General features: G+C 36.1%; 2 protein-coding genes across 7 annotated transcripts; one reads left to right on the top strand and one right to left on the bottom strand.

Moving 5' to 3' along the window:
* The first annotated feature begins 638 nt into the window (after positions 1-638).
* LOC116016264 (clustered mitochondria protein-like) lies at positions 639-13,768 on the top strand. 3 transcript variants are annotated; one of them, XM_031256434.1, is made up of 29 exons: positions 639-774; positions 1,201-1,417; positions 2,325-2,386; positions 2,694-2,883; positions 2,974-3,117; positions 3,259-3,415; positions 3,514-3,707; positions 3,808-3,909; positions 4,331-4,466; positions 4,600-4,728; positions 5,155-5,551; positions 5,978-6,082; positions 6,578-6,696; positions 6,962-7,070; positions 7,187-7,312; positions 7,685-7,813; positions 7,898-8,068; positions 8,246-8,332; positions 8,527-8,661; positions 8,888-9,031; positions 9,320-9,388; positions 9,542-9,700; positions 9,841-9,897; positions 10,001-10,041; positions 11,792-11,911; positions 12,175-12,484; positions 12,579-12,686; positions 12,771-12,842; positions 12,974-13,432. In XM_031256434.1, the coding sequence occupies exons 2-29, from the start codon at positions 1,210-1,212 to the stop codon at positions 13,430-13,432; spliced, it is 4,239 nt and encodes a 1,412-aa protein (XP_031112294.1). In that variant the 5' UTR covers positions 639-774; positions 1,201-1,209. The 3 variants fall into 3 exon arrangements, with proteins under 3 accessions (XP_031112294.1, XP_031112292.1, XP_031112293.1); XM_031256432.1 differs by having other exon boundaries at positions 7,187-7,324; XM_031256433.1 differs by lacking the exon at positions 639-774 and having other exon boundaries at positions 1,210-1,417; positions 7,187-7,324; positions 12,974-13,768.
* A 771-nt stretch (positions 13,769-14,539) lies between these two features.
* Positions 14,540-22,449, bottom strand: LOC116014998 (chaperone protein dnaJ GFA2, mitochondrial-like). 4 transcript variants are annotated; one of them, XM_031254979.1, is made up of 18 exons: positions 22,220-22,449; positions 22,046-22,139; positions 21,861-21,941; positions 20,976-21,061; positions 20,724-20,807; positions 20,588-20,626; positions 20,174-20,272; positions 19,210-19,254; positions 19,003-19,090; positions 18,099-18,163; positions 17,945-18,019; positions 17,096-17,168; positions 16,482-16,573; positions 16,313-16,384; positions 15,944-16,000; positions 15,604-15,652; positions 15,103-15,169; positions 14,540-14,896 (listed from the first exon to the last, which is right to left on the bottom strand). In XM_031254979.1, the coding sequence occupies exons 1-18, from the start codon at positions 22,292-22,294 to the stop codon at positions 14,800-14,802; spliced, it is 1,338 nt and encodes a 445-aa protein (XP_031110839.1). In that variant the 5' UTR covers positions 22,295-22,449; the 3' UTR covers positions 14,540-14,799. The 4 variants fall into 4 exon arrangements, with proteins under 4 accessions (XP_031110839.1, XP_031110841.1, XP_031110840.1 ...); XM_031254981.1 differs by having other exon boundaries at positions 22,052-22,139; XM_031254980.1 differs by having other exon boundaries at positions 22,223-22,449.
* Between the last annotated feature and the right edge of the window lie 606 nt (positions 22,450-23,055).

Genomic DNA, 23,055 nt, shown 5'->3' with positions numbered 1-23,055 from the left:
TAATAAAAGGGTAAATGCTCTTTGAGAAGATGGATCTGTTCAATACAGGCAAATTATATCGTGCACCCTGTACCAAAATGTTAGGAGATGAGTTCTGTGTATTTTAGGTAATCATTTTGTGTATTCCAGGCAATCATTCTGTGTATTCTAGGCAACCGTTCTGTGTATTCATGTTAGTAGCACATGTTGTGATGTGTTTGTGCATTCGAATGTTTAGGAGGATGTGTTATGTGTATTTGATATTAACACATGTTGTGATATGTTTGTGCATTCGAATGTTAGGAGGATGAGTTCTGTTTATTTTGTGTCAATATTCTATGTATTCTAGGCAAACGTTGTGTGTATTCTAGTCAAACGTTCTGTGTATTCTAGATAAGGATTACGTGTATTATAGATAATGAATTAGCTGGAGTCATTCGCGTCCGCATCCACTAACATCGAAACGTCGTTTCGGACCAGGGTCCACAGTGCCCTCCTGGTCCACCATATAACGATTGCGTCCATCATATAAATTGCGCCCGAAAGGAGCCTCGATCCAACATGCTCACTTGGGCTGCATTTCACAGGCCCAATCCATACCCGCTTCAAAAAGGGCCGACCTGAACCCGCGATACGCTCTACCTTGTTTTATTCAACTATTCACGGTTTCACGGCCTTCTCTTCGACACAGACGGCCGGAAGGAACGCCATTTCTACCTTCAACTACTCTCCAGTGTCTGCCCTACACTAAACCTTTCGTTCTCTGCCCCACCCCTCTTCAATTTGCGATAACAGGTATCCCAAGCTCGTTCCTTTGCTCTTTGTGCTACTCTGTGAAGTTTGTTTAGTTCACTCCATTTCTTATATATCGGGCTATCATGTTTTGATCTTTCTGCTTGCTTCAATATTGAAAGCTACTGGAAACTTGTAAAAGGGGCGCATGTGTGTTTAGCAAAGTTAGGTTTGTAATTTTCCTTCGGTTATTTTCATTAGATATGCAGAAAAAGTTGGATATGTTAAATAGGCAATCTCTGTTTCTTTTTTTTTTTTTTGTTTTTGTTTTCCATTTTGCTTAGTTTTGAATGTTTTGTTTAGCTTTCTTTGGCGTTCTAGCAGCAAGTAAAGGCTTGTAGCACATCTTATCCAATGCCTCAATCAGTTCAGAAAGATAAGCAGAAATGCAAGGTGAATTGATTACTTGTGGTGCATTTTTTTATGCAGGGGTTGGAGATGGCTGGAAAATCGAACAAAGGGAAGAATAGGAAAGGACAAAATGCCACCAGTACTACTGAGAATGCAGTGTCATCTGATGCTCCTCCTGTGAGCAATTCTGTAAGTTCAGAGGCAAATGGAAATGCAGAATTGGGGGCATCAACTGATATGAAGGATGAAATCAAAGAGTCTTTGAATGGGGCTCCAGGGAACCAGCCAAAGCAAGGTGAAGTAATTGTTTGTGCCTTTTTTTTTTTTTTTTTTTTCTTCTGTAGTAACAATCCTGTCTGTTATTTTAGAGCTCAAATTGGTGTCACTGCTTCAATGTGTGTTGGTTAAATAACTAAGGATTTTATACATAACTATATTTCCCAAAAATGAAGTGTCCACCTGGATCCTAGTCCAGGACCTTTAATTAAATCTTTACTACTTATTCAGCACTTTATGATTAGATTTATTCTAAATGTGTAGTATGCAAGTTTCCATCTTGAAATGCTTTGTTTTGGTGTATACAAATATTTTTTTAATGTGTTTGTGCATGCTCAGGGATATTATTTGCACTTTCCCCTACTAGACTCACCACAACAATGCTTTTGCTTCTATTTGATTGAAGTTGATGGATCTGTTAGATGGGCTATTATTTAGCATATGGGTTGCATCATTAGGGTGAAACAATCATTTTATACCTTAGTGCCTATTGCCCTATTCATTTCCATATGTAATTCCTTTCCCTAGGATGATGGGTGACCACAAGTGGATTTGCAAATGTGTTTTGATGTTAGTATTTGCACTATTAATTTCATTTTGTTTCTCCCGCCTCAAAAGGAAAGCTTAATTATTAATGGAGGTTAAATATCTTACTTAAAGAATGACAGTTCATTGTTGCTATACTACCCTTGTTCAAAGCTACATTATAACTATTTTTTTAAATATCTTCGGTGATTTAATTTGTCCTAATCTTCATTGGAAATTCATGTGTTTCCAACCATAATGGGGAATGGTTCACTTTCCCTTATTATTGGCCCCGTTATTTAATTCACAGACATATTATGTTAACCTTGACTTTCTTTGGATTAGTTATGGAAACAATATAATTTATATGAATATATCTGACAATAGCTCTTCTATATCAGGTGATATGCATCTATATCCAGTTACTGTTAAAACTCAAGGGGGTGAGAAGCTAGAGCTTCAAGTAAGACAAATATTATCATTAATTTGTAATCTGTCATGAGCTTGTTCATAGCCTATTTTACCTTGCAGCTTGAAAATTTTGATGTCTTTCTTCTGAGTCCTTTGAAATTATTTGTAAATCCTATTTACATGGTGTATATTAAAAGTCACTAAATACGTCCTATTACCTTTATTCTCTATGCTGGTTTTCTCATGACCCAAAAAGGAAGAAAACTGGGTTCATTTTACAGCAAAAGCTAGAAATTGTTTTTTTTTTCAAGTGATTTAACATCAGTGTTTGTGAATGTTTTAATGGGTTGTGATTGCAGCTGAGTCCTGGGGATTCTGTTATGGATGTGAAGCAGTTTCTTCTTGATGCTCCAGAGACATGTTTCTTTACTTGTTATGACCTGTTATTGCACACAAAGGATGGATCAAATTATCATCTAGAGGATTATAATGAAATTTCTGAGGTAGCTGATATCACCTCTGGAAACTGCTCCCTAGAGATGGTTCCTGGTATGTCTGTCTTATCACTTATGCTTGGCCTGCATTAGTGCTAGACTTTGCAGAATAAATATGTTGAGGTTATTGCTTATTTGCTTGCAGCATTATATGATGATCGATCTATTAGGGCTCATGTTCACCGCACTCGAGAACTGTTATCTCTTTCCAGTTTGCACTCCTCACTCTCAACATCACTTGCACTACAGCATGAAACGGGGCAAACTACAGCTGCTGCCAAATCTGGAGGTTTGTTATTCAAGCGTACCTTCATTCTCCTTTTTATATTTTCTCCTTTCCTTGTTAGTGGATTCTTTAATCGTTGTATTTAAACTCCACTGTACGTCTGTACTGTTGTGGTAACAATATCTCTGGGTTTTTATCATGTAGAACCAGTCAAAGCTGATATACCAGAACTTGATAATATGGGGTTTGTTGACAATATTTCCAGTTTGCTCTCCAATTTGTTATCAACAAATTCTAAGGAGGTGAAATGTGTGGAGAGTATTGTATTCTCTTCATTTAATCCTCCTCCCAGCTACAGAAGGTATTATCATTATTATTTTCAAGTAATATGTGTAATCTAATATTTTGCTTGTTGAATGTTATCAATAACATTGTGAGTGCTGTTTTTATTGCATTCAGGCTTGCTGGAGATTTGATTTATTTGGATGTAGTAACCCTTGAGGGAAACAAATATTCTATTACAGGAACAACTAAAAACTTCTATGTTAACTCAAGCATGGGAAATGTTCTTGATCCAAGACCAAATAAAACTGGCTCTGAAGCAACAACTCTAATTGGACTTCTGCAAAAGATTAGCTCAAAGTTTAAGAAAGGTATCAAATACATGGTTAGAAGCAGTTATTGTTTATTTGAGCTTCTGATTCTACGGATTGCTTTATGTAATTATAAACCACTCTCTTTTCTTTATTAAAGCCTTTCGAGAAATATTGGAGCAGAAGGCCTCTGCACATCCTTTTGAAAATGTTCAATCTCTACTGTCCCCAAATTCATGGCTTGGCTCCTACCCCATTCCTGGTAAGTGCTTTTCATTAGTTATTATCATACTAGCAGAACAATTCTTTTATAAGTTTTCTTTTTCATGCTCATATTTGAAATGGAATGCTCATGGCCATTGGGGCACCGAATGCTTTGCTAGGCTTTACCAGGCACTAATAATACTGATGTTGGATTGAACTCCTTGCTTCTTTCTGATTTTAAATGATTTTGGCCCACAGACTTCATCGGATTAAGATTTTAGGTGCTTTTTGTATCCTCCCAGCAAATCTAATAAGTTCTCTATTTGCTGTCCATAATCAATGCATGTAGCACTTGCTTCCCCAAACACGCTGATTCATTGTCTACTGTTGATTTTTTATTTTTTATTTTTTTTGGGTTGCATATGGAAGAAATGCACTATATTTATCTGTTTGGTTTTAACTTGTATTTCTGGCATCAGATCACAAACGTGATGCAGCTAGGGCAGAGAATGCTTTAACACTTTCTTTTGGAAGTGAGCTGATTGGGATGCAAAGAGATTGGAATGAAGAGTTGCAATCCTGTCGGGAATTTCCGCATGGGACACCACAGGAAAGGTGCATTGGTACCTCTTATGCTGCCAGTATAGATCCTAGTTTTTCTCTATGTGAACTTGATGCTCTCTATTTGTGAATAATGGTGTTCATGCAGTTTTCACTTTCTTATATCACTTGTAACAATTATTTCCAGGATCTTGCGAGATAGGGCCCTTTACAAAGTCACTTCTGACTTTGTAGATGCTGCAACTAGTGGTGCTATTGGAGTCATCAGCAGATGTATACCACCAATCAACCCAACTGATCCAGAGTGCTTTCATATGTCAGTCACTTCAATAGAACTCCAAGCAATTGCTATATTCTACATTACAGTGTGCATTGCCTCATGTTTTAATTATTTTTTTCCTGATATCATTATTACAGTTCCGGTGCTACTGCAAACCATGCCATTAAATTTTTCTCTGAAGTGAATAGCTAGCTCTTTGATTTTCCTTTGTGTGAATTTCTGGTTCCACTTTTATACTGTTCATTAATTTTCAATATCTGTATGTGCCCTCTAAACCTCTAGCTATGCACTCTTGGCCACCCAATATCCGTATGCCCAACATGAAGAATAAAGATGACATGCCGTATTATTTTATTTTATTTTTAAGTCAAATTATTGACAAGCTGTGATTTGGTATTATAAATGCCTCAACTTTGCAAAGTTGCATCCACTGTTCCTCATATTTGTTTTCATGTTTTCTAGGTATGTCCACAACAACATATTCTTCAGCTTTGCTGTTGATGCAGACCTTGATCAATTGCCCAGGAGGAAGACCCCTGATTCTCATTCAGAAGTTGAGAGCATGGGCCCACTTCACCTGTCATCTGAGAAGATACCCAACAATTTGCCACACGGTGCTTCTGAGGTTTCAAATGTGGAGAAACCCACCGCTTCTAGCGCAGACCATGTAAATGGCACGTTGGATTCAGCCCTTGGAGGACCTGCTGAGAATCAGTTGGCCGAAAGTGAACAAGCCACATATGCGAGTGCAAACAATGACCTGAAAGGCACAAAGGCATATCAGGAAGCTGATGTCCCTGGGTTATACAATCTTGCAATGACCATAATTGATTACAGAGGTCACAGAGTTGTAGCACAGGTGCCCAACAAACTTGTGGTGTTCCCTTCACATTTAGTGCAATATAGTGATTAATTAGTGCCTTATTAATACACAAGTATTTCCACTTGAGGTTTGCATAGGTCAATTAGCAAGACTAGTTTGCCCAACATGAACCTTTCCCACTGCTAACCCAAAGGATAAAAACAACAAATGTCTAATGAAATGTCACATTGCAGCCTCTCATGTGCAAAATTTTCAGCTGTTAGTGAGGATATTTTCTGCATCTTATTTGTACACATTAAATCGTTTTGTTTCCTATTCCCAATGCCTTATTAAGTGTATTTGTATTAGGAGCTCAAAATCTACATGCCTCATTGTGTGTAATGAATTGCTTCTTCCATTGTATGTATTGCAGTTGGTACTTTGTGTCCTTATAATCATCATTATTCTGTTACTTGCTTACAGAGTGTTTTACCTGGCATCCTTCAAGGTGATAAATCAGACTCCCTTTTGTATGGTTCTGTCGATAATGGGAAGAAAATATGCTGGAATGAAGACTTCCATTCCAAGGTAGGTTTCCTTTGATGCAATTTGTGTTCCTTTTTGGTTGTGAGATTTCTATCTGCTAAGAAGCTATGCCCATCCATGGTGAAAAGTGTTTCTTTTATTATAATGTATGAACGAAGCCCATAAAGCAATCAATTTTTGTTCCAGTAATTTCATGCGATCCTTGCAGAGACTGTATGTCCAGCGGATTTCACTGTTATTATGCATTCTATCTTCCTATTTAAGAAGAAGAATACTGAAATGAGGCTTTCTTAGCTTCTTATATTATGTTTGTTTGGTTTAGAAATTTGATAAGCAAGATGGTTTTACAGAACAAATTTCCTGATTCCAATGCTTCCAGCTTCTTTTGTCTGGTTTTGGATCTATAAAGTCGAGTCAAAAATTATTTTTCTCAGCTTTATTGCAATAATATCTTAAATTTTGAGATATTCTTTTTTACTATACAGAGAACCTGTTTGTTGGTTCAATCAATATTTTTAATCCTTTGACTATCAACAGGTAGTCGAAGCTGCAAAGCGTCTGCACTTGAAGTTACATGCTGTCTATGATGGATCTGGGAATATTTTTGAGTTGGCTGCACCGGTGGAGTGCAAGGGTATTGTTGGCAGTGATGACAGGTAACTGGTTTAAGCTGCCTTGTTCTGATAGAAGGGAAAAGGTCTGATCTTTCTTATTATGGAAGTTTATTTTATTATTCAAGGTGAAATACTATAGTACTATACTTTTCTAAACTTCAGTATATAGCATAAATCTGACTAAGACAAGATGAAACTGTATTTGGATTTTGGATTTGACTTCTAAAATTTTCAAGCTTGAATTCACATGATTGAGCTTCAATAACTTTATGAGTTAGACATTAATTTTCCTAACACTGTCAACCAGGCATTATATATTGGACCTGATGAGAGTCACACCTCGTGATGCCAATTATAGCGGTCCAGGTTCCAGATTTTGTATTTTGAGACCTGAATTGATTACTGCATTTTGCCAAGTTAGTATTCTTTCAATTGCCAGCACTTGTTCCTTAAATATTTTGAAAATTTTCAATCTTATCCTCTTATTTATTTCTTGATGTCTTTATTTATTTGTTATTTTTTACTTAAACAGGTTGAAACAGCAGATAGGTCAAAATCAAAGTGCAAGGCTGAGGGAGAGGTTCAAGAGACTGGTGATTCTTCAAATGCAAGTAATACTGATGAACTGCCCAAAACTGAGGATAACGCCATGAGCCAGGTTGACACACGGGTATCTTTTTCCTTCTAAAGTATTTATGCTGGATTTTGGACTTCTGCTTCTGTGGATGTTACACTTTACTGTAATTTTTTACTATTATTATGAAAATTTATATGCAACATCATTCTTTAATTTGTTTCGAGCTGTTTGTGTATATGCCTAAAGTTGTGGTAATCTCTGTATGGGATTGGATCTTGGGGTCTGCCTGTACTTTGTGCACTTGTCATAGTTATCAGATAATAATATTGTCTTTGATTGCAAAGTTGAGACAAAAATTTGAAAGCTGAAGTTTTCTGCATTTGGTATCCGTTTTAGCTTAACCAGGTGCTGCCTCTTGTGCTCAGTTATTTGAACTATTCTTGTTCTGTGCAGGAAAAGTTAAATGAAAATAATGATGCCAAAGAATGCTGTTCTCAGTCAGAGAGCAAAGATGATATCCCTGAGGAGATACTTTTTAATCCTAATGTCTTCACTGAGTTCAAGTTGGCTGGGAATAAAGAGGCATGGCTTTTGCATATTTTTATCTCCTTCAGACACATAATTATGTGATTCGTAATTCATTGTGCAATACACTAACTTGACCAGGACGTAGCTGCTGATGAAGAACTTGTGAAGAAAGTGGGTTTGTATCTTAAAGATGTTGTGCTTCCAAAATTTATACTTGACCTCTGCACACTTGAAGTCTCACCCATGGATGGGCAGACATTAACTGAAGCACTTCATGCCCATGGGATTAATTTACGTTATCTTGGAAAAGTAAGAAGCTTTTTAATGAATGTTTTTCTTTTAATTATCTTGGAAAAGTAAGAACCCCTGATGTTATTAATTTCTTATTATTATTATTGTTATTATTGCTACTACTACTATTGCTACCACAAAAGAATAATTACTTCTTCCTCCCAAATTTATTCAATATGGTTTATTCTCCTCCAGGTTGCTGAGGGAACTAGGCATTTGCCTCATTTATGGGACCTTTGCTCTAATGAAGTTATTGTTAGGTCAGCAAAACACATTTTCAAGGTGATCTGCATCTGCTCACATCTTTGTGTTTACTAGTTTGAATCTCTATTTTTTGGGCCTTATGTACCATGTGGTAACTTGTTTTCATATTGAACTTCAGAGAACTGTGTTCTTTGTACTATCCCTTTGTTATTATTTGTTTCAATTGTTTTTGGATTCATTATCACTTATTAACAGATCTGTTGAACTTGCAGGACATCATAAGAGATTCAGAAGACCATGACGTTGGAAGTGCCATCTCACATTTTTTGAACTGTTTCTTTGGAAACATCCAATCTGTGCCTAGCAAAGTTGGGACAAATTCTGTGCATTCTAGAAATCAGAAGAAGGTAAAAATGTTATTCTTGGCTCCTTTATGCTTTCTTTTGTTCTGAGATAAGGTAATTCGGTAATAGAGTGGGATACATTCTATTAAATTTTAATTACATCCCTTTTCTGGTGTGTACAAGCATGGAAATGCTGGAAATTTTAAGAGTTTTATCTAAACAGGTTATCACAAGTCCCGGTGTTGTGTTTTGCTTTAAGCTGTACTAAAAGACTAAACAAATTCTGCAGGAACATTCTTCAGGAAAATTTTCCAAAGGACCGGCAAAGAAGAAAAGTGCGGCATCTGCAAGAAAGAAGCAATCTTCATATATGAATGTCACATCTGATAGTTTGTGGTCCGACATCAAAGAATTTTCAAAACTCAAATACCAGGTATCAAGTAATTCGAAATTTTCCACAGATTGTTTTCTATTACTTTGTGTATACCATCTTGTATCCCCACCACTTTGAGACTAATCCAGATTCGGCTTGGGTCATGCTCGCAAAGTTTGACTCTTACTTTGGGGGAGAGCCTAACCTAGAGCTCCTTAACATGATGCGCGTGATATCAATTCTCTGACCTTGTAGTTGCATTAGCAGCCTACATACTAACTACCCTAAGCTCCTGGGCTGTTGTCTATAACTTCAATTTGTAATAGGATTCTAATTGCTTTCTTTCAGTTTGATTTGCCTGACGATGCAAGGATTCGGGTAAAGAAAATTCCAGTTTTACGCAATCTTTGCCTGAAGGTAACTCATGATTATCTCATTAACTGTTCATCTGAATTTAGTTTCTTATTGCTATTTAATATTTTAATGTTGCACTTCTATCAATGGATAAGACAACCATGGTTAATATTTTGTATTGCTTATGCTTCTATTAACTGCGGTATTCTTTAACAGGTTGGAGCAACCATTGCAGCTCGAAAATATGATCTTGATGCTGTCACACCTTTTCAAGCAACTGATGTTTTGAATCTTCAACCGGTGGTGAAGCATTCTATCCCCATCAGTTCAGAAGCCAAGGATCTGGTGGAAACAGGAAAAGCTCAATTAGCTGAGGTATAAACAGTTCTAAGCAACATTATGTAGTGTGATTTTCATGTTTCAAAAGGAAATGAAATACATGAGACTTGTAGGAAAAATAATTTAGTGGAGATTAATATATTAATATTCTTAAGATCTTTGTTATTTATTTTCAGGGGTTGCTTAATGAAGCCTATGCATTATTTTTTGAAGCATTCACAATACTTCAGCAGGTAAAGTTGTTAACTTATTGAGTATTCTGTATCTTACATTTTCATTGTGATTAAGTTCTTTATCAATTAGCACCAATTATCCTTGTTTCTTCACAACATGCAGGTTACTGGTCCAATGCATAGGGAAGTTGCCAACTGTTGCCGGTAATTGCTATTTTGCTTAACCAACTCATTTTTCTAGCATCACAGTTTTTTTTTTTTTTTTTTTTTTTTTTTTTTNTAAAAATGTTATTCTTGGCTCCTTTATGCTTTCTTTTGTTCTGAGATAAGGTAATTCGGTAATAGAGTGGGATACATTCTATTAAATTTTAATTACATCCCTTTTCTGGTGTGTACAAGCATGGAAATGCTGGAAATTTTAAGAGTTTTATCTAAACAGGTTATCACAAGTCCCGGTGTTGTGTTTTGCTTTAAGCTGTACTAAAAGACTAAACAAATTCTGCAGGAACATTCTTCAGGAAAATTTTCCAAAGGACCGGCAAAGAAGAAAAGTGCGGCATCTGCAAGAAAGAAGCAATCTTCATATATGAATGTCACATCTGATAGTTTGTGGTCCGACATCAAAGAATTTTCAAAACTCAAATACCAGGTATCAAGTAATTCGAAATTTTCCACAGATTGTTTTCTATTACTTTGTGTATACCATCTTGTATCCCCACCACTTTGAGACTAATCCAGATTCGGCTTGGGTCATGCTCGCAAAGTTTGACTCTTACTTTGGGGGAGAGCCTAACCTAGAGCTCCTTAACATGATGCGCGTGATATCAATTCTCTGACCTTGTAGTTGCATTAGCAGCCTACATACTAACTACCCTAAGCTCCTGGGCTGTTGTCTATAACTTCAATTTGTAATAGGATTCTAATTGCTTTCTTTCAGTTTGATTTGCCTGACGATGCAAGGATTCGGGTAAAGAAAATTCCAGTTTTACGCAATCTTTGCCTGAAGGTAACTCATGATTATCTCATTAACTGTTCATCTGAATTTAGTTTCTTATTGCTATTTAATATTTTAATGTTGCACTTCTATCAATGGATAAGACAACCATGGTTAATATTTTGTATTGCTTATGCTTCTATTAACTGCGGTATTCTTTAACAGGTTGGAGCAACCATTGCAGCTCGAAAATATGATCTTGATGCTGTCACACCTTTTCAAGCAACTGATGTTTTGAATCTTCAACCGGTGGTGAAGCATTCTATCCCCATCAGTTCAGAAGCCAAGGATCTGGTGGAAACAGGAAAAGCTCAATTAGCTGAGGTATAAACAGTTCTAAGCAACATTATGTAGTGTGATTTTCATGTTTCAAAAGGAAATGAAATACATGAGACTTGTAGGAAAAATAATTTAGTGGAGATTAATATATTAATATTCTTAAGATCTTTGTTATTTATTTTCAGGGGTTGCTTAATGAAGCCTATGCATTATTTTTTGAAGCATTCACAATACTTCAGCAGGTAAAGTTGTTAACTTATTGAGTATTCTGTATCTTACATTTTCATTGTGATTAAGTTCTTTATCAATTAGCACCAATTATCCTTGTTTCTTCACAACATGCAGGTTACTGGTCCAATGCATAGGGAAGTTGCCAACTGTTGCCGGTAATTGCTATTTTGCTTAACCAACTCATTTTTCTAGCATCACAGTTTTTTTTTTTTTTTTTTTTTTTTTTTTATACCTCATATAGTTCTAAAGATTTTTGTTTTGACTTTGAAACGAATTACCCATATATGCCTGGGAAGGACCTAATTTCCTTCAGGGGAGAGCATTGTTATTCTTGATTCTTAAAATGAATATATCTACGTGTTTTTTCTGGTTTTTCTTTTTATTTCCAATTTACTTATGCGTTTTTTTGTGTGTCCCCCACTCCCCACCCCAACCATTCTTGCATATCAGGTATCTTGCTATGGTTCTGTATCACGCCGGTGATATGGCAGGAGCAATAGTGCAACAGCATAAGGAACTCATCATTAATGAACGCTGCCTTGGACTAGACCACCCCGACACCGCTCACAGGCAATAGCCCTTTGCCTCTGAACTTCATATTTTCTTGCTGTTTTATATTCGTGTTACCTATTGAATACAATGCATTATGCATTAAGATGTGTTGAAGGCCACAACATTCTGCATATCTGCCTATTAAAATTATGTTATAGCTGTGCTTGATTGTACTCGATATGTTGTGTTGTAGAGGCTATGATTAGATCGGCTTGGGATCCGAGTATAATAGCGTTAATACTTGTATTGGCTGATCATTTTGTTACTATTTGTGACTGCAGTTACGGAAATATGGCTCTTTTCTATCACGGGCTCAACCAAACGGAACTTGCATTGCGGCACATGTCAAGGGCGTTACTTCTGCTTGGGTTGTCTTCTGGTCCCGATCATCCTGATGTTGCTGCAACTTTTATAAATGTTGCGATGATGTACCAAGATATTGGGAAGATGGATACCGCTCTTCGGTACCTTCAAGAAGCCTTGAAAAAGAACGAGAGACTCCTAGGAGAAGATCATATTCAAACTGCGGTCTGCTATCATGCCCTGGCAATTGCCTTTAATTGTATGGGTGCTTATAAGTTGTCCCACCAGGTACATTTTTTAGTTTGCGATTTTTATCCGTATTTAAGAAATACTTTAGGATTATAATGAATTTTGGAAAACGAAAAATCCGTTTCGTGAACAGCATGAAAAGAAGACGTATGATATTTTAGCAAAACAACTGGGAGAGGAGGATTCAAGGACAAAGGATTCTCAGAATTGGATGAACACATTTAAGATGCGCGAGTTGCAGGTATAGCTTCCGTTTACTTATCAAATATCCCTCAATTAGAATTTACGGTCTGTTGTCTTCATATGTTTATGCCTTTTTCACCAGATGAATGCTCAAAAGCAGCGGGGTCAAGCTTTGAACACAGCTTCAGCTCACAAGGCTTATGACATTTTGAAGGTATTTTTCAAATTCTTCATTAAAATGTTTCACACGTGAATTTTCCCTATGCTGTTTAGTCCTCTCTTAGGGCGATTTTTCATTTTGTTCATTGCAAAATTTTAGCTCCAAACTTTTGAATTGATATACAGGCCAATCCTAGTCTATTGCATGCGTTTCAAGCTGCCACCGGTGCTGCTGGGTTTGGTGGTGTGAATCAATCTCTAAACGCTGCCATGGTTGGTGACGCCTTGCCCCGAGGAAGGGGAGTTGACGAAAGAGCGGCCCGAGCAGCTGCAGAAGTACGGAAGAAAGCTGCTGCAAGGGGTCTTCTACTACGGCCTAATGCTGGTCCCGTGCAGGGTTTGCCCCCGCTTTCTCAAATACTAAACGTAATAAACTCCGGGATAACACCTGATGCTGTAAACAAAGCTGAAACTGATGGAGCAAATAAAGAAGCGAGCGGGGACTCTGCAACCACACCTGCAGCAGATGCTCAAGGCGACAAGCCCAATCCCGAGCAGCCAGACCAGACTCCCGTTGGATTAGGCAGTGGATTGGCATCGCTCAATGCAAAGAAGCAAAAGTCGAAATCCAAGGCCACATCCTGAAACGTGAATTAAGAAATCTCGAGCAGTAGCTACAATTGCTTGGTATTGCGACACATGATGTTTGGGATCCAATCTATGCATCATGCACCCCTGCCTGCCATTGTGTTAGAGAGAGACATACAGCCCCAATAAGTGTTATGCAATAAGTTGCATCTTGTGCTTGTAACTTTACAAGTTGTTCTGAGTAGAAATATGCACTAGTCAGGTGGTGGCAGATTTTTTTATTTTTTACTTTTCGGTTTTAATATTTCTGCATGTTGTCTGTAAAATTTTGATGCCCTCTTTTCAAGAGTGCAATTTAAAGGTGACATTGTTTAAGACTTTCAGTGTTTGCTATTTCTTCTACTTGTTTACATTTTTATTCTTTCTATTTTGTGCCGCACAGGTAAATTGGTAATCAATTTTTTTGTGTGTTAGTTCACAAATTATACAGAAACTAAAGTGCATTAGGAAGACTGAAGAGCTTGTGCAATTATCCTGTGGTAAAATTGTATTACAAATATCTTGGTTGTCAATTTTTGCTGTGAATTGTAGGCACTTCTTTGGGTAGGATAGTTGGCTTAGGATCAAACCCTTGACCTTTGGTTGAGGATAAATAAGTCCCTTTCAATCACACCCCAGATTTGTTGTTTGCTTCTAAATTGATTGGACTTGGCAATTATATAATTTAAATACTCAAATATTATACTGTATATATTTGGTCCTTGATTGTATATATTGATAACATATAAACTTGGGATATATTTAAGTTTTCAAATGTCGGGTAAGTTTACTATGTTAAATGGTTCAAATATTTTGAATTTAAAAGTTGAAATGGGATATATTGCATTTTTCACTATAAATTTTATATAGTGATAGCTTTTAAATTATTTGACCCTAGACCCTGCAACTGCTAACAAAGTAACATTTTTAACTTATTTTGAGTTGAACCTGCAACTGCTAACAAAGTAACATTTTTAACTTATTTTGAGTTGAATGATCATTTGAACTATCAACTCGTCCCATATTCTATCAAGATGGTTTTGTTATACATGAGTAATGAAAGAATACAAGACAAAATGATAGTTCTTAATATTCATATTAAAAAGAATATTATAATGCCTTTAATAAAAATTCATAATTCAATAAAAAAAATTAATGTTTAATTTCTCTCTTTAAAGAATAACATTTGTGTTATATCCATATATATATATATATATACAACACGACGTAGATGATCAAATGCCACAATACCTCAAAAGCAAAGCAATTCTAGCTATGGTTATAAATAAGGCTTTAGGCTACTTTCACTACAATTACAGTTACAATATTTGTGAAAATTGATCCAAAATTGCTCTCATCCACCATTGTCGCAATATTCTCATTGACTAACTAGAAGCTCCCGCGGCAGCATCCTTATCATCTTCTCCTTGCTCGTCTCTGGCAAACTCCTCGATCAACTGGCGCTGCCTTTGTGTCAAATTCCTGCACCCAAAATGCATCAAGTGGAGCATAAAGGTAACTGTTCCTTTAGTTAAGTTGTTGAAAAGGTCTAAATATTCTTTTAGCTACAACCGAGTGACTTTATAATCCTATTCTTGTTTAGTTGTCTACATATTGAATCAGATGGGAAGTAAAAGCAAGGGTATGCTTGAATTTGACTCTCCAAACAAAAAGAAGCAAATACATACATTGGAATGCTGACTTTAAAGTGCACAAACTGGTCCCCAAATGAATAGGAATTCCTTGCTTTTATCCCTGCATATGCATTATAAAAGACAGCATTAGTTTCACATTCAAACATTGCTAGGTCAGAAATTACTGCAAATTTTGATGAGCTGAAACACCAAAGTCTATTCCCCCACCACACCCCATTAAAGATTCAGTATGGTCAACATACATTCATACTTGCCCAACAACTCTCTCCAATAAAAATGTTTAACCTCAAAAGAAGAGTCATGCATGCATGTTACAAAAGACATTGGCTTATAATAAAATGAATGCTTCTATAGCTAGGAGTAAAGATGATTTCAAGACGTCACTGATGCTATAATGTGTAACCATATAGCTTGATATACAAAATATCCCAATGATGACAGGGGAGTGAGGGACAAAGATGCACGCATCAAACCCCCGGGCTCTAATACATAACAGACATAATATGTGCATCACAGAAAATGATCTGCAAATACCTTTCTTTTTCAGTACAACTTTTTGGCCAGGTTGGGTGCCAGGGCGGACCTGCAAAAATCCAAGTGTAATGCTCCAAATTATATATCGGTTGGAGGGGATTAAGGAAAAGGAAAATAAGGCATGAATCTATCTTGTCATATGCCATAATGTCGGCAGATAATTGTTAGCAAGATCTCTATGACTTATAAATGATGGGACTAGAAAAAGTTGTGTTTTTGATACCTTGTGAGTCAGTATCTATATTTTAAAATTTATATCTACAATGAGGGTGGTGTTGAAAACAAATGAGAAAATTGAATAAATACGCAATAAAATGTTGTGTTAATGCTTCAGACGAACCTTGACAACAACATCACCCGTCAGAGTAGGAACTTGGACTGTTCCTCCTAAAATGGCCTGAAAAAAAAAATGTGTTAACCAAGCAAAAATGAGAGTTTATAGATAAATGTAACTTCTAGAAGATTCTTATGAAGAAAACATTCAGTAGGAATCCCTTAACATACATACATTTCAGACTATGTTGATATAGAACAAGGCATTTGAAGCTAGAGAAGAACCTTTAGGATTTCTTTGAGAAATTTAAAACTTTGCAATCCTTTATTGATACTAATGCTTCTATACTCTTGACAAATTCTTTCATGATGCAATGTACTAGAATCATGCACTTGCTTTATTGTCTCTAAAAATGGGGAGAGAGAGAGAAATTACCTGGGTGATTGTCAGAACGGCATCTACATGGATGTCAGACCTTTCTCTTCGAAACACAGGATCTTCCCTAACCTGAAACAATCAGAAATAAATTCTTATTGAGAATCATATGACATCCATCAAACTGCAAAGGATAACATTTTCAAAATAAATACTAATGACTAATAACCTTTATAGTAACATAAAGATCACCAGGTTGATTGCCATCAGGATCTGCTCCACCACTTCTATATACTTTCAGAATCTCATCATTGTCCACTCCTGCAGATGAGTAATTAGATAGTAACAAAAGCCATCAGTAGCACAAAAATGTTTCCACAGAAGAGGTAAAGGAATATAATACATCACAGACAATTAAAATGTATACACATATAGGCGTCAGCCTCAAAAGTCTGTCTAAATTACATCAATTGATGACCACTGTCCATCAATGCATATGAATGCAGAATGTTTAGGTTGATTTAAATCTATACACTTCCATTCCCATATAAACCTCAAAAACAGAAATTAAAAAAACAAAAAAACAAAAAAACAAAAAACAAAAACAAAAAAACAAAACAAAAAAACAAAAAAAAAAACAAAAAAAAAACAAAAAAAAAACAAAAAAAAAAAAACCTTTTGAACCACATTGACAGTTACAGTGTTACAGTTGAAGTAATTCAGTAGGCAGCCATTAATTTATGTAAAGCATCTCAGGAGAATAAGCTCCCATCAAATTGTGTGAGCAAGAGCTGCAAGATAATGGAGCACAATTAAGATCCATTCTCAATAGTTTAAATTTACCTGGCATAATGTCTAACTTCACAGTTTTTGTCCCCCTCACCACACGGCCTCCCTTACATGTCTTGCAGAAACTCTGCAGCCCAATGTTAAAACTTAAAAGTCAGTAAACATGTGCGACATTAAAATAAATTATTTCCTTTCAATTAAAAAATGTGAAACCATAATATAAAACTACTCATTAAACCAGCAGTACAAGTCAGTAGCAAGAGTTAAACCAAAGCCCAGTAGCACAAATTGCAAAGAATGATCACTTCCATCGCGAGTAATTGGACAGAGAATGTCGGGATTTTTCAAAAGAATAGGTTGAAATGAAGAAATTTGAAGACCTTTCAAGGACTGTGCTTTTTGTCAAAAAGGCAAGCAGTTGATTCTAAGTAAATGAGAAAATAGCATGTGAATTATGGGAAGATCTGCAACAGATAGGAGGCCAGTCAGTAGAAGCTGGAAAATAGCTTTTTGATGTTAGTCACTGGCCATTTCATTGTTTAACTTTCAGTTTTGATGAGTTTTTTATTATACTCTAAAATCTGTTGAGCTTATTGCCTGTGTCTCTTAGAAGTCTGCATGTGTTTAATGTGACCCTTGATATTCCCCAAGTGTGTGATACTCTAGGTTAGCCTATGAATATACATGTGTAGTCCTGTGTAATCTGTATTCAAGCTATGACTTGACCAAAATATTTCCAATTTTCCAGATTTATTCAACAAAGTCAAATAACTACAACTAGTAAGGTGAAAGCATGGGAATTTGTGAAATGAACTACAAGTAGAGCAAAGACAAGGGAAATTAAAAATGGCAAAAACCATGCACATGATACAGCAGAAGAGCAGGAAATTACTATTATCATACCGAAACAATTTTCCCAGATCCTCTACATTGTGGACAGGTAGCCTGTACTGTGAAAAGACCAGTTTGCTGGAACACCTGGAGATAGCATAAAGGAGCTGAGTTAGTCTTAAAATGAGGGGGTAAAAACATTGCAAAGCAAGCACAGGGCACTCACCATGCCAGATCCTTTGCAGCGCCTACAGGTTTCAGGTCTTGTCCCAGGGGGAACACCGCTTCCACCTAAAAATGAACATCAGAATGAGTAAACTTCCTGTCCTACCAAAATTGAATGCATGCAGGGCATCGGGAATACCTTAATTTGCAAAGGCTAACCTAGGCTAGAAAATCGGCTCAGTAACCCATGGGCACATCCTAGGGAAAATTGTGAATGCCTTTTTCTTTTTTTTTTATGTTCCAAAGAAAAGTCCCACTAAGAAAAGTTTTCATCTTAACGATAAGCAAATTGAATTGTGAATAATTAGCAGTTTTATGGTTTTTACCTCTATGTTGTCAAGAAAAATTACAGAATTTTTACCTCTATTTTGCATGCCTTCTCTAAAGGCATGCAAAGCTACTTATCAAAGAAGTTACAAGTTATATAAGTTATAACCACAAAAAGAAAATTCTCTTACCAAGTACTTTGGCAAGGAAACAGGGCTACCAAGACTATATCATGCACAATTTATTATCTTTTTTGGGGGGTGGGGGTGTTAGCTGTTGGATAAAAAAGAGGCATATCATTTCCACATCCTATTATATCAGTCCTGTCATGTAAGGCCCCAAGAGGCGTCACAGACAACTATTTCATCTTCACTTCAGCCAAATAAAGACGGATCCAGAACATTGCACTAAATATAGTGATTGAAAATAGATATAATACAATGCCTATTCAAGTAAGGTCTAAATCAAACTTGATTCACTTGTTCTACTTGGTTTCCTACTTGACTACCACACTATCATAAACTATAAAACTTCTAACAATTTACAGTAAGATGATAGCCAAAAGAGCACCATTGTATTTCTGAATGAGAATCATATACAGATTGAACTCTGACTTTGGCAAGAAAGATGTCACATACCACAAGCACCGCAAGGTAACTCAGTTTGGAATGCAACAGTTTTGCTGCACCCCTGAACAGCATCCATGAAAGACAATTCAACAGAGAGCTGCAAACATGATTACAGGAGGGGGGATCAAGGTCAAGAAAAAAAAATTGGAAATTATACAAGGAGACAAAATTTATATTATGAATTGCCATTATAAAAAGAAAATGTAAGGAAAAAACCTTGACGTCATCCCCGCCCATCTTCTGTCTAAACATGTTAAAAATCTGATCTCCATCATATAAATATCCAATACATGGACAACAAGAAATGAGAAGTTAGATCCCAAGGATAATATGATTATATATAAAGAGATGATAATAAATGGATGAAAAGTTTAAGATTAGCAGGTCCTTGTGGTAAGCATGTCAAACTCAACAGCTTAGTGAGCTAGGAAGAAATATAATCTACATAATGAATAATACTCCCTCCGCCCCATATTATGTGTCTGGTTTTGGTTAACAATGCTTGACTGAAGTTATTTTTAATTCAATATTTCACAATGTTAAGTTCAGCATTAGCATATATATATATTAGAAACTACATTAAAAATAATATGGAGTATTAAACACACACTCACACAAACAATTAAATTTAAAAATAATTAAAAATACTAAAGAAAATAAGCAAAGAAGAAAGAGTTGGTTTGATCAATGAATAGTAAACAAGACAGGTAAAATGCGACGAAGGGAGTAGTAATGATAATTATAACAATAACAACAGAGAAATCCAAAAATATATTACAATTACTCGTGCACTATAGATCATGGAGTTACATGCTTCCTAGTTCCTATTAATAATGTTCAGGTCAGAATACATCAACGTTTATCCACTTTAGAACTCCTAACTGCCATGAACACCTTATCTCCTCTCCCTGATGATTGTATGAGGCTGTGATCTCCCCTATGATCAGTACACCCCATCATTACCCATCTATATTTTCATCAGTCTTAGTATTCCTGGCTCAATACCAATCTTTAATGGGAGAAACCTAAGTTCACCTAGAGGCTAGAAGCATAAAACAACTAGATACCAAGTAACCAAACATAGTAATCATATATTTAACAGATAACACATGGGTATAACAACCAGCACAAATGAAGTTAAAGGAAACCAACTCAAACAAACATATAATCAGTTCCTTACATCAGCATTTTTAAAGATATCCTCAAAACCTGGAAACCCAGAAAAACCAGGTCCAGCACCTCCATTCTCTTCTGCACTATTGAAAGCATCATGACCAAGCTGTAACATCAAAATGTCAAGAGTTATAATTTCTTCAAGACTTGGAGCATCTTTACTTCAAAATCATAGTTATTTTTAGTTTGAGAAACTGCTTATTGTTCTGAGGGCCATTTGGTCATTTTCCACTATGCAGTACTTCTATTTTCCAATTAAAAGTGTTGCCCTTGTTCTTGAATCATCAAATTTTGTACTGTTACAGCTCAGAACCTACCCATCCCCCTCCCAAAAAAAATGAAAAAAAAAATGAAAAAGCTCTTGAAACATAATATATTAAATATATGTATAAATGTATGAATGCATGCAAGAGTGCAACACCTGATCATAAGTCTGGCGTTTTTCTTCATCTTTCAGAACCTGCAATTAAAAGGAAAAGTTATTGAATGAGAATCCATTACACCTATAAATACTCCATGCCTACTTAACTAATAAAACTCTTCAAAAGTGACAGCACCTCATACGCCTTTTGAACTTCCTGAAATTTCTTTGCAGCTTCAGGATCATCTTTATTCACATCCGGATGCAACTGCTTTGCAAGCTGCAGTGCATCCACAAAAAATAATTTACTTAAAAAGCAATATGAACTCAGATCACATAACTATGAATCAAAATTTGAAGCTGCAATTTCTATAGACGTATAGTACTCCAATGCTTTTAACCCTCAAATTGCAAAGATTAATAACCAAAAGAAGAGATGACTGCATACCCCTAGATACGCTTTTTTTATTTCAGATGCAGTTGCATTCTTACTTATGCCAAGTACATCATAAAAATCTCTGCCTGACATGTGTGCTGATCAAGGAAAATGAGAGGGAAAAGGTCAGTTCACCTGAATGTTACAAAACATACATGATCCAGCAACAACAAAAAGGAATGGAAATAATAAAAGGGTCATCATATCTATATGGGGAACTATTGAACACCAACATCTGTCATTTGTGAGTGGACCCATATCCTGGGTGTTGACCAAATAATATTCATATTTGAGGACACATCATGCTTGGCAACTCATATTCAGGTGCAGTTTTGGGGTATGCATATACAAAAATATAAATCTAAATTAAATACATTCAAATCAAATTGTCAAATTTAGTTAATTATATTTGTTCAGGACTTGATTCAAGCATAAAACAAGTATAAGGGTGGGTGTGAACCTATGAATGAAGAATAGAACAGATATGACAAATAATAACTACCAAGAACATATTATAGTTTTCTTTACTTTGTATGGAACTGCATTTGCAGTATAACTAAGAAGTTTGTAGCAGAGTGGAAACCTATAGACACAGACCCTGATACCTTGTAATTCTTTTATTTATTATCCCAGTATTCAAGCATAAAGCTAATGGGGATCTTTTCTAATGATAATTCAAACATGCAGAAAGAATTTATCTTTTTCAGGTTTATAAAGTGCATTATGTATTGTTATTTAATCAAATGCAGTATGCATGTCCACACAGTTCTGCTCATGCTCCTCTTATTTTCTGGTAAGAAAATGGTAATATTATAACTTCATTCATCCATTTGCAACATTTTGTTCCCAAAATATTGACAAAAAAAAATGGCATCAAACTAGTCAGAGAGGGAGAACCTGTGGCATGAATGGATCTTGTCCGGCCAAAATCGGGTCTTGATAGTCCAAATTTCAACCAACCTCTTCCATTAACCCCTCCTATTTCACGAAACAAAACACCATGAATGAAAATGATCAAGCCGCGTCTTCATAACAATTCGAAAAGACTAACATGAATTGGAGCAAAGACAAATTCCACGTGCCATTACTCGAATACGAATGGAACAGAGGCCTCGTCTGATTGCATGCTGCCATGTTATACTCCCTGCATCCCCCGCTGCACAGCGATTCATTTACCTGTAAAACGAAAAGCCGTCTCATTTCATCTCCGCGCATTTATAACAACTAAAGCGTGTATAGAGAAGGGTGTGGCGTACAGAAGAAGAAGAGCCGCGGGGAAGATGAGCGGAGAGGGCGGCGCGAGCCAGGCGGATGACGTTTGGGCGGGCCATTCTCGGGAGAGTGGCGGTGGCGGATCAGATAAACCGCAGAAAAACCCTAGTTAGGAGCTTGACTGTTCCTGGAATGGCAGGGTTTTGCGAGAGATGAACCTTTTTGCCGCATTTGTTTATAGCGCCCTGCGATTCAGAGTTGTCTGGCTACTGGCTACTGTGAGTCTGTGACGGGAGCGAATCTAGGGCAAACGTGGTGTTTTTTATTTATTTTTAATGAAATTTGAATAAAAAATAAATAAGCCTTCAAATTATATTCGAAACAGCAAATAAATCTCTAAATAATAAAAATTTTAATTTGACACAATTGACAAATTGATGCAACTGAACCAAATAATGTCAAAAAGCTTGTAGTCAAGCAGCATAATTGTGACTCTTAGTGGGGACAAGTACAGCTAGCAAAACAGTTATGCAGTATGAGATTATTTTACAAGAATATTCTTATATGATTAAGAGACTTCAAGGGTAAAACAGTAATTCAAATTATCATGGATATTTTATGAATTATTTGTCTTCCCGTGACCAGAGTATTATATACTGGTTAGAGAGAGATTCAATAAACTCTCCCAACAAGACGGACAATAACAACACGGATCTCCAATAAGGTATTTATAGGACTGCTAATTGCACATCTATATTAAGTTTCAACCAATTGAAATGAGATTTTGACCATTTGTCAAGAACAGTCGAGCATGGTTATGCAATAGTTATACTATGGACTCGGATCCACTTTGCAATGTGAATTCGTGTCCATTTACATA

Source organism: Ipomoea triloba, chromosome 4 (assembly GCF_003576645.1).
Source record: "Ipomoea triloba cultivar NCNSP0323 chromosome 4, ASM357664v1".
In the NCBI taxonomy this organism is placed as follows: Eukaryota; Viridiplantae; Streptophyta; class Magnoliopsida; order Solanales; family Convolvulaceae; genus Ipomoea; species Ipomoea triloba.
This window is presented reverse-complemented; position numbering and strand designations above follow the sequence as displayed.

What these genes read in the sequence shown, in the direction of transcription:
- LOC116016264 (XM_031256433.1), top strand. Translation starts at nt 1,210, where the DNA reads ATGGCTGGAAAATCGAACAAAGGGAAGAATAGGAAAGGACAAAATGCC. An exon ending in AGCTGCTGCCAAATCTGGAG is followed by an intron (nt 3,118 to 3,258) that starts GTTTGTTATTCA and finishes TTTATCATGTAG; the next exon opens with AACCAGTCAAAGCTGATATA. An exon ending in CACCCCGACACCGCTCACAG is followed by an intron (nt 11,912 to 12,174) that starts GCAATAGCCCTT and finishes TTGTGACTGCAG; the next exon opens with TTACGGAAATATGGCTCTTT.
- LOC116014998 (XM_031254979.1), bottom strand. Translation starts at nt 22,294, where the DNA reads ATGGCCCGCCCAAACGTCATCCGCCTGGCTCGCGCCGCCCTCTCCGCT. An exon ending in ATATCTTTAAAAATGCTGAT is followed by an intron (nt 19,255 to 20,173) that starts GTAAGGAACTGA and finishes GATGGAGATCAG; the next exon opens with ATTTTTAACATGTTTAGACA. An exon ending in TTTAAAGTCAGCATTCCAAT is followed by an intron (nt 14,897 to 15,102) that starts GTATGTATTTGC and finishes TTTTGGGTGCAG; the next exon opens with GAATTTGACACAAAGGCAGC.